At 49.6% G+C, this 11067-nt stretch overlaps 1 protein-coding gene across 6 annotated transcripts in view; it reads left to right on the top strand.

The window, feature by feature from the left end:
• NCAM1 (neural cell adhesion molecule 1) overlaps positions 1-10825 on the top strand; it is a 251770-nt gene extending 240945 nt beyond the window's left edge. For 3 of the 6 annotated variants that reach the window (XM_043500815.1, XM_038380627.2, XM_043500816.1), the window contains 4 exons: positions 1431-1638; positions 2391-2507; positions 4644-5426; positions 8736-10825. In XM_043500815.1, coding sequence (XP_043356750.1) covers positions 1431-1638; positions 2391-2507; positions 4644-5426; positions 8736-8856 — 1229 coding nt within the window. In that variant the 3' untranslated portion in view covers positions 8857-10825. The remainder of the gene's footprint in view (positions 1-1430; positions 1639-2390; positions 2508-4643; positions 5427-8735) is intronic. The other 3 variants (XM_043500817.1, XM_043500818.1, XM_038380628.2) reach the window with 1 other exon arrangement.
• Positions 10826-11067: the final 242 nt, after the last annotated feature.

Below are 11067 nucleotides of genomic sequence, written 5' to 3' on the forward strand. Positions count from 1 at the left end.
CACAAGTGAGGCAATTGTGTGGCCAGAGCATTTACACTGTAGTGATTGGATTCTGCTTTCTTTTCTATATATAGCCAGTGCAGCTAGAACGCGCGTGTGTGTGGGCCCAGGTGCAAGTTGATATGTGTGCATAGGTGCATGCATAGCTCCCTTATTTGTAGGGGAGATTTCTCTGGTAAACGACTAGTCATAGCCTTGCAAAATCACTTACTTTTTTTTTATTAGTACAAACCTAATACTCATGATTGTGAGCAACAGATGCCAGGCAAAACCACAAGCTCTCTGCCCATTCCATATACACACCTCTCCCCACCCTCAGCGCAGGCCAGATGCTAGCCCCCGTGGCCACCAAGTAGCTAATGAAGTCTCAGAGTTTGGCTCACATCTCTCCCTGCCCCACATGCTCCCTCATGCTGCTTCCCAAAACCCTTGTTTTCAAAAATCCCAGAGTAGTTTATTGCTTTCACGCCCCAAAGAGACTCCCTGTATTTGCATGAGTTGAGGGCATTCTCAGGCTGACTTCAGTAGCTGAGCCTAAATGTGCCCAGCTCCCTAACTCTTAGAGCAGGGCAGCGGGAGAGCACCACTGTGAGAGAGGTCTAGCTCCTCCCACAGTTTCCCTCACAACCTCAGCTGGGCCCTTCACTCCAGGGGAGTGTTAATCCATCTTCCCCCAGCGGCTTTCCATCAGCCTCATCCATGCTAGAAAGAATGGGTGTCAAGTGGGAGGACTCCCAAGGACACTTGGTGTGTTGGTGTCTGCCTGGCACCAGGGAAATGTGCAGGGGCAGTGAGTCCCATGTGGCGACAAGCCCCTTTGTAATAACCGTGCTAGGAGTAGAGTCTCCTGGGCCAGTCAGCTGGGTCCTGTGCCTTCCCCCCTCTCTCCAGTGAAGGACAGACCAGTGCTGAGACCCTATTGTTTCTTTTAACATGGCCTTGGACCAGTGTGACACAGCCACTCTCCAGAGCCTGGGCTTCACATGCCCGCATGGTGCCCTTCTTTGTACAGCCGTGGCAGGTTGTGCCCTGGGGAAAGCTCTGAAGAACACTCGGATGGTAGACATGGACAGAGACCTTTTAGGTTCTTCCTGTCCATCTCATGCTCCAGAGGACTGGGTAGGATAGTTCCCTATAGTGTATTCTCCAGGCCTTTGCCCAGCAGAGCTGAGAAAAGCCCTGGTAGCCCTGTCCAGGCCTTTCCCGACAGGAGGACGGGAGCCAGAGCAGTCTATTCCCAGCATAAGGTGCCACCAGTAACAGCACTCCTAGAAAGGGTGGGGCCGGATCCCCCTATGGCATCCCACTCCCAGAGCCCTGGTCACTCCACTGAAAATTTAGCTATTCCCACAGCACTGCTGCAGTTCCAGGACCAAGACTGCCTTCATTTAACTGCATCACCTTCTCCCCCTTTCCTTTGGTCTCTAAAGCCAGCACCAGCCCCACGTCGGGCCTAGGGACTGCTGCCATCGTGGGCATCCTCATCGTTATCTTTGTGCTGCTCCTGGTGGCTGTGGACATCACCTGCTACTTCCTGAACAAGTGCGGCCTGCTGATGTGCATCGCTGTCAACCTGTGTGGCAAGTCCGGGCCTGGGGCCAAGGGCAAAGACATGGAAGAGGGCAAAGCTGCCTTCTCGTGAGTAATTTCTCTGCTTACCTCTGACCTGTCCTTCCATTAGCCATGAACTCCCTAGAGTGGAACAGCCCCCCACTGCAACACCTCTGCCCTCTAATCCAGTCCTGTAGCCTCAGATGCCAAGTGGCAGCCTGACTGGGAGCCACAAGCTCCCGCAGTGCCTTGAGGCTGCTGCCCTTCCCTCAGGAGATTCATGCCTCCCAACAGTGTATTCCAGCCACAGAAGAGGCTGCATTTCTGGGGAAGCCGGTGATCAGGCTGACTTCAGCTGTGCTGCTCTGGCACTGCATGGCGGTTACTGCAGGGAGCGGGTTTGGTTAGGGGTCACTCTTGCTCTGCTGTTTCTTCGGGAGGGGTTTCTTCTGGGGGTCCCCCCCCCCTTTTTTTTTTTTTTGCCCCATCCTCCTCCAAAGCCAGCATCAGGCTGACCTAGAATCCAGCAACTCACCCGGAGGAGATCACATATCCAGGTGCCACGTCCTTGTCAGGGGCAGAGGGCATTGCGTATGCAGCGTCCCATGGTGACTCAGGGGTGGGAGGGGATGAGCTACTCACTGACACTGGACACTGCCATGGTCCTTGTTTTGGGTTTGGGAAGGAGGCATGTGTTAGGACTGAGAACCAAGCCACTTTCCAGGCCAGCTTCGCCCTACCATGTGGACAGTTGCTGTTAGCATGGCCCTCCCACCCTCAGGGAAGGGTGCTTGTTTGAGGCTGGGAACCACTCACCCAAGCTTGCAATTTCCTTTCAGAAAAGACGAGTCGAAGGAGCCCATTGTGGAGGTGCGGACTGAGGAGGAGCGGACCCCGAACCATGACGGGGGCAAACACACAGAGCCCAACGAGACCACGCCGCTGACAGAGCCTGAGTAGGTTGACATTTGGTTGTTCTAGTGCGCGGTCAGTGCAGCCCCATCTGCCACTGTGACCTCTGGCCTCTCACGTAGGTAACCCAGGCAAGAGAAGGAGAACGGTCAAGGCTCGGAGCTGGGTCTCTGCCTTGTCATAGAGAGGAGCTCCTCTTTCCCTCGGCACCATTTCCTTTGTAATATTTGCAAAGAATGAGACCAAAGCTTAGGTGCCAAGTGCTTTCCATGGTATAGCACTGTCACCCAGCCCTGCTCATTGCAAGGGCTCTGGGGCAGATGCTCCATATCACACTGCTTCCTGGTGGCATTATGCTGTGCCAATGGCTGGTTAGTGCCACGCTGACGATACCACGTCAACGCCTGCTTGCCCCGAGCGAAAGGGCCTCCTGGAATTGATAGCAACAGAGCAGCTGCGCTCTGGATTTGTGCCAGATTTACAGCTGTGTGGAGGGCACGTAGCAAGTTCAGAAATCGCTGCCTGCACACTGGGCCAAGAGAGGGTTTGGGAGTTACCCATGGGTCTCGTGTGATTCAGAGAAATGAACCATTTGGTCATGGGCCATGGTTTGGTGCATCCATGCTAGCCAGGATTAACTAGATTTGCCCAGCATCCAATTTAGCACTGTTCTAAACAGTGGTACTTGCAGTGGCCTCTGGGCACTTACTCCATCATTTCCAGTTCAGTTCCCAGAAGCAGTGCATGTTTGGAGATTTCAGAAGGCCACCGGTGTACTGTTTGGCAGAAATGGGAAGAGTAGTTGAACTGTATCTACTGGTTTGAATTCACTAAACTGGCTGCGATGGACCGGTTTATCCTTAAGCATTTATTAAACCTGCTGGAAGATGGCCAATTCTAACAGGGTATTGGGCCATCTCTGTGTGTGGATGCAAAGTGTCTTACAGACACTCCTGGGCTCTATGGAACAGGACATAGATATCATCTGAGCTCTCGAAGAAGAAATAATGTCTTTGTCCAGTTCATTTTTTGGCTCTGGTTTGGTGTTGACCCAGCAGGTTTCTTATTTTCTCGCTGGGTTGTCAGTCATTGGGTCTCTAGGCTTCCCCATCCGTAATGCTGCTGTCTTCCCTGCTGGGGTGAGAAGTGAGAATAACTGGTGCTATGGCTTTGCTGACAAACTGGGTGTCTGGGCCTGGCTAGGAGAGAAGCAGAAGCCATGTTTATGCAACAGCACTGGCCTGGGGATGTGCTCTTGCTGTTGAATGTGTTGAGCTTTCCGTGGGTTGTTTTGTTGAACTTTTAATGAAGTGATTAACCTTTATGGAGGTTGCCCCCAATTAATAAGCCAGCAGCGGTGGTGTCAAAAGCACTGGCTTCTCTCTCGATTAACCGTTGACTTTCCAGCAGCGTGCCTCCCCCTCTCCCTCCTCATTAAAGCTTCCAGCTTCAGAAAGGCTCCCATCAGTAAAGCTGTCTAGGCTTCACCGTGGCTGCCAAAGCATGGTTTGTGCTGTCACACATCTTCCTGAAGTAATGCTGACCCTAGTTGGAACCAAACTAAAGGCAGACTTGGTCAAAAGGGAGGAAGGTGCTGGCCCAAAGTGTGTGGGACTCATACTCTCTGAGACTGGATGAAAATAAGAGGTGCACAGATACCGAGGCAGGGCTAAGGCAGGAGGCTTGGACTCAGGGCCCTGGATCAGAACCAGAAACATTGGTGAGGCTGAGGTGTGTTACTGGATCACAAGATTGGGGCCTCAGGAGCAGGAGGAAGACAAGGGTCCATGGGCTGTTGGGGAGGAAGCTGAGGAGGGAGGCTAGGTTAGGGAAGAAGAGCCTCTCTGCAGGGCATAGGTTGGGGTGAAGTTTGGGTTGAGATTTGATGCACAAAACGCCATGTGAGCAAGCTGCTCCTGGAATGCCATGTACTCTCTGCTCTTCCTCCTCTTCCTCGTCGCTCTTTGATCTCCCCACTTGGTGCCTGATCCCAGTTGCACATCTGGCCTCAGCAGGTTCCTCTTCTCTTGCTTCTGTGTCCTCTATGTGCATTACGACCACATGCTATGCTGCTGCTTGCGCTGCGCTGTCTCACGCACCCTCTTGCGCTTCCACTCACTTCCCCCTGTCATTTATGGGCTTCATTGTCTATTTCTCTTCTACTCCTGTCCTCCTCGCAGGCACCCAGCTGACACCACAGCTACGGTGGAGGACATGCTGCCTTCCGTAACCACGGGCACCACTAATTCTGACACTATGACCGAAACCTTTGCCACTGCTCAGAACAGCCCGACCAGCGAGACCACCACCCTGACTTCCAGTATTGCCCTGCCAGCCACAGCTATCCCTGACTCAAACTCCATGCCGCCCAGCCAGGCCACTCCGGCCAAAGGGGCAGCCGCCACTGCTTCCTCGCCACTGTCCTCCTCGGCCCCCAGAGTCGCCCCCCTTGTTGACCTCAGCGACACCCCAACTTCTACTCCAGCCACTAGTAATTTGTCTTCAAGTGTCCTGGCCAACCAAGGTGCAGTGCTCAGCCCCAGCGCTGCCACCAGCATGGCTGAGGCCTCAAAGGCGCCAGCTGGTAGCAAGCCGTCTGCCCCAGCCCCTGCAAACCCCACTAGCCCTCCAGCTTCTTCAGAGCCCAAGCAGGAGGTGTCAAGCACCAAAAGCCCAGAAAAGGAAGCTGTACAGGCCAGCATGGTGAAGAGTCCAACAGAAACAGCCAAGAACCCAACTAACCTGAAGAGCGAGGCTGCCTCAGGCAGCACCACAAACCCCTCCCAGAACGAGGACTTTAAAATGGACGAAGGGACCTTCAAGACCCCAGACATTGACCTTGCAAAGGATGTTTTTGCAGCTCTTGGCACTACTGCTCCTGCCAATGTGGCTAGTGGGCAAGCTCGCGAGCTTGCTTCTTCCACTGTAGACAGCTCTGTACCGCTGGCACCTGCAAAGACCGAGTATGGCTGCCTTTAATCTTCTGTGGGTTGTGTGCTGTGTGTCTTGTGCGTTAGTGCTGTGTTCTTGTTGGATGTTCTCTGAACTAACTTCATTGTTTCTCTAGCAAACTAACTCACCTGTTAACTACTACGGCAGGACCCAGCACTAGGGAGGCCAGGTGAAAGGAGGAATAGGGGGCCCCTGGGTGCAGTGCAGACAGGTGTCTAGTCCCCAGAGAGAGATAAAGAAATGGATTAATAATGTGTTACCTTTTAGACTTCCCAGTAGCTCCATCCTGTTCCCGATTCTGCAGCAAAAAGGGGCCTGATCCTGAGAAACACTGAGCTGTTGAAGTTGACTGGCGACAAGAGACCAAATTCAATTTCACCAATGGAAATCCAGAGCAGCTAAACTGGAGTCACTCCAGATTTACTCTATTGCAAGTCAAGGCAGAACCTGGCCAAAAGGGGAATTGTGGGTGTTCAGTATGTCTCAGGATCAGGCCCTACGTTAGCAAGTTCGCTATGGAGAGGGACCTGGGGCAAGCCTGCCTGTGGAACCAGCACAGCTGTTTGGGGCTGGCCCATTTGGCCTTGTCTCATCCTGGTGAGCCAGTGATGAATTTCCCTCCATCCAGTCTCCCCTCGGCTCCCACAAGCAATTAAGAGAGAGCCATTAAGCTTGTAGGCATGAAGGGACTCAGCCTCATTCCATCTGGACGGGATCCCCTCCCACCCCCGGCATCGCCCTGTGCCTTGCGTTTGGCAAGAGACACTGTTTCAGACAACTTTGGCTGCAGCATTAGCTATTTCTGGTTGGTTTGGGGGTGGTGATGTGGGGGAAGGTTGGGTGAGGTGGGGCTAGGGCTGCTTTGCTGGCTCAGCCTGGACAGCAGTTCCTGGAAGAGCCAGCAAAGCAGAGGAATTGCGAGTGCTGATGGGCAGTTCTTGGACTCTCTCTCCTGTTCTGGGTGTTTGCACTGCCTGGGTTCAGCGCTGCCTGGTTGGGTGCCGCACACTGTCAGAGACAGGATCAAATGAAGGAAGCAACCGCTCCTTCCCAAACGCAGTCGGGCTGGTACCCTCCTGAGGGAAAGGGGGTTCTTGTGTTGGAAGAACAGCTCAGATTCGTTAGAGCAGGTGGTTTGATGCGGTCCGATGCTAAGTCATGGCTTTGGCTGGAACTTCTCTCCCCCTCCCCCTCCCCAGGAAAAAAAGCCCCTGTGCTCATGGCTTTGTGTATTAGCACCGGCCTGGCACTCCGGTTTGATTTCAGTGCAGTTACTCTGGTGTGGGCAGTGGGCAGTCAGGCCCGCAGCGTTCTGCAGACTGCAGGTGGTTCCTGCCAGCAAATGTGTTGTTCCAAAGTATTAGTGAGGTGCCGGGCACCTCCTGGCTTCTGGTCACCCCATCAAGCCTGCTGTGCCAGCTTCCGTCCACGGAGACCCTGGAGAGTGACGGCGCGTGCATTCTGCCCCACGCCGCGCAGCAGGTGTGGTCAGCCTGGAGGGGTCAGCAGCACAGCAGCTGTACTTGGGCTGGTCTGAGCACACAGCTGTCGTGAACAAAGCTACGTGACTCCATGGCAGAGGAATCCTCGTTCACCTGTTTGTATTGCAGTAGTGCCTCTCGGCCAGGGCCCCCTTGTGCTAGGTGCCGGACACCATATAAGGAAGTCCCTGGCCTAAAGATCTGGCAGCCTAAGTGCTAGGATGTTGTAGCATGTGCTGCTGGGATGAACATGAAATAAGTTCAGGAGATGCATTGCCAGCAGCGAGCAGGCATTTCCACCCGCAGCCCCTCTTCCCACTTGAGAGTCCTTCCAATCCTGCCCTCTGCCCACTTCACACGAATCCAAGGTAGGAACTAAAAAGCATCTCTGCAATGTACCCGTTCGGCATCAGGGTATTCTCTTCGCTTGGCTAGTCTGCCCCCGGCTGGCAGGGCTATGTGAGGAGAACCCCTGGGCAAATTCACAGCCTGCATCCTAGACTCAGAGGAAATCTCTACACTTCAAATATCCCCATTCCTTGCCAGTCACATCAATAACAACGACCAGGCTGGTCCACAGCTCCAGCTAACAAAGCAGCGGCTGTGAAGTGAACCCAGGAAACTTTCTCACTAGCTAGACCCCTCAGCTGGAGATGGCCAGTGTGCTGTAAATGCACCACATAGCCTGGCAGGAGCAACGGATGGGGATTGCTTCCGTCTGTGGATACATGGTTTCCAGTCCTGCTTGGCTCAGCATGAAGTGAGCTTTGCAGCCTCTACTGGTGGCGATAGTGTGTTGTGGCCTCTCCCCCACATGCATGCTGTCACCGTTTCCATCGGGGGGGAGGGGGAGAAGGAGAGCATGCATTGGCTTTGTTGGAATTTAGATTCATGTTAGATAAATACATCCCAGGTCACAGTTTTCAACGTGAAAAAAGTGAACTAATTGCGAGCAGGAAGGATCTGAGCCTCCCAAGGAAGCCGAGGTAGATGTCGCTCAAATCCAGAAATCCCCCACTGCTTACTCTTGTGCCACAGAGTTAGGGCCAGATCCTCAGTCTCTACTCACATTAACTTGCACTGCTGGAGAAGAGCACTCACCTTAAAGCTGCTGTACAGGGCCATGTGAGGGCCCAGGGCTGGCTGAGGGTGAAGCTGGGGTGCATGCATTGTATCAGTCTCCCCTCCCCCAGCAGAAGAGCCCCTATGGCACCACTGTAGCTGGTGTACATTCAAGTAGCCCTGTGGCTTCTCTAACTCAGTTGGGTCCCCTTGCTAGCCCCAGGAGGTTGCACTTGGGAATTACAGCCCTCATTTCTGAGCATGTCAGTCTCAGAGCTGGGAGAATAAACTCCATCCCTTTTTCTCTCTGCCCATGTATGGTGGTGTTCTCAGATTTACTCTCATAATACTTCCTCCAAGAAAACCTCCGCTATTCAAAATTCAACCAGTTTTGATTGGGCGCTCAGGTCACATGGTATTTTTTCTGTCCATTGATTGGATGGGGGTGATTTGTAGAATCAAGTTTCCATTGCAGATGCACACGGCATTTGCATTTCCTGCAAATGCTTCTGGCAGGAGCCTGGTTCTGTGGAGCATTCATGGAAAGCAAACCCAAAGGGGATGGGGATGAAGTCCAAGCAAATGTATTTCCAAAGCTGAAGGTTTTTTGCAATATTCCCCCAGCTCTAGTCACACTGCTGTAGAAGATGGGGGTGATGCTTTGTATGGAACACCTGGGAGCCATTCCAGAAGTATATAGCACATCTTACTAAAAAAGTAAATAAACCAACTGATGGCCTCTCTCTAAACTGTGCTGTTTTGGTGACTTTTCCACAGGAAAACCCCCGTAGAAGAAAAATCTGAGGTGCAAGCAACGGAACCTAAGACACCTCCAGCAGAAGTCAAGACGGTCCCCAACGAAGCCACACAAACAAATGAAAATGAGAGCAAAGCATGATCAGCAACAGAAAAGAAAAAAAAATGACAGAACAACTTCACCTGAGCATTTAAAACACACCACACATCTCATTCCTCTAGTGTCTTTTGCCTTTAAAAGAAAACCAGACAAAATGAAAAAATACATAAATGGGGATCTCTTTTTTTTTTCTTTGTAGGTTGGTAGAAAGGTTCTATTTGTTGTGCACTTGCTTTTAAGGAAAAATAAAATATGTTTTTAAAAAAAAGGTTGATCCCGCAACCAGATCAGGGCTCAATGAGCCCTGCATATATTCAAACAAACAAGGTCACAAGCATCAGTTGCGAAATGGTTAGGAAGCTCAAAACCAACTAGATTTAGGGGCGGGGTGGGAAATTAACCCTGACTTTTCTTTGGTTAGCCTAACAGAGTAAACAGCCGTACCATCAGGTATGGCCAATACTGAATGAACAAAGTCCACAATTTATTTTTATACTTTTCAGTCGAGTTTGAAATATGTAAAGCCTCGTAAATAAGTTAACATTTCTGTTCACTTTATATTTGTTCAGTAGGCAAAGTGTCTCTCGCCCTTTGTGACTGAATCCAATCTCCAGCTTAGACAGTTATTTGGGGGTTTATTATTATTATTATTGTTATTTTTAGGAAGAATGCCAAAATTGCAGTTTTGGGGATATATTTCAATTTGCAGTATTCAGACTTCTACATGTTTTTTTAAATTTTATTTTAAATCTTTTTGCCAACTTTTGTTTTTTCCAGTGTTTACAATCGACAAATGTTTTTTACTTTTGTTGTGTTTAAATGTATGTGTAAAATAGCTGCCTTTTTTTTAAAGTAAATACAGTCTATAGATATTAGATTTACTAGCATGCTTGCTTTGCAAAGGGAGACATTTTAAAATATGGATGTTTACAATAGTTGTTTCCCCTTTATCTTTTTTAATTATTATTATTATAATTATTATTTCTTACTGGAGTAAGAAGATAAGTAACACCGTTAATTTTACTTTTGGTGGGTGGACAACTTGTCACCAACCAAGGCCTGTGTCTAGCAATGCATTTAAGTGCATTAACTTTAAGCATGGGCCTAGTTAATGGAAATACTGGTATGCGTAAAGTTAAGCATGCACTTAAGTCCTTTTCTGGACCAGGGACCAACTGCATAAGAGAAATATGTTCTCTACTTTTCTTAGACATTCTCCCCTGTTCCTTCCAGGAATCCTCCCTCAGCTCTGAGAAGCAGAAGGGAGTTTGTACAGTCAGGGCTGGTCTAGTCTCGGTGAATAGATGTTTGAACAAACGAATTCCCCCTTTTTAGAAAAAAAAAAAAAAGTAGTAAATAAATACGATTTTCTTTTACTCTAGGATTTAAAAGGAAAGAGCTTGTGCACTTCAGGAAACTAGTATCTTCTTCTGGGGAGTGGAAACACTAAAAAGTCCTTTCATTCACTAGGAGTGAAATTCACCAACACAAAGTGTATGCGCCACATTTATGGTTTGATCCTGTAAAGATTTAACTGCATGATTTGATGCTCACTGAGTAATCCACTAATGCTTTGCCGGATCAGGGCCTTAAAGACTTTATCCGAAGGCTCTTGACACTGATGGAAAGACTCCCATTGACTTCATTGGCCTTTGGATCATAGCTGTAGTGCTCAAAATGAGGCTGATGCGGTGCGTAAGCTTTGCACAGGGATGAACTTTGCTCTTACAGCAACATCAGTGACAACTGCTATTTGGAATCCTAGAAAAACTGCAAATTTTGGGTGCGAAAAAGAGCGAATGAGGGGTGGGGCAGCGGAGGAAGAGAGGGTGGTTAGGGGAAGACCAGCCTTTGTACAGAAATTTTTCCCCTGTTTTGGGTTTTTATTTTGTTTTTCATTTTTTTGTTTTGTTTTCCATTCTACTTTAGATCTGCAAGCTTGTGCACTGTGGGCGCGTGAGTATTTTAGTGTGAAATGTGGTTTTTGTCATAGTATTGAAATAATGAAAATCAAAAAAAAACTTCAACATAGTTTGGATGTGGAAGGTGTAGCGGATAGTTCAGATAAAAAAAATTATTCAGGAAAATAAATAAAGAGAATAAGTCTTATAAGGAACAGAAGCCTTTAAACGAGAAACAAACAAACCTGACTACAGCATACATTCCTTTGTGCTATGGTAATGAACAAATGAAAGAAGATTTTGGGTGGGGAGACTGCAGTTTGACTCAGCTACATTGAACCACTCTTTTCAG

This window comes from Dermochelys coriacea, chromosome 22 (genome assembly GCF_009764565.3).
Source record: "Dermochelys coriacea isolate rDerCor1 chromosome 22, rDerCor1.pri.v4, whole genome shotgun sequence".
In the NCBI taxonomy this organism is placed as follows: Eukaryota; Metazoa; Chordata; order Testudines; family Dermochelyidae; genus Dermochelys; species Dermochelys coriacea.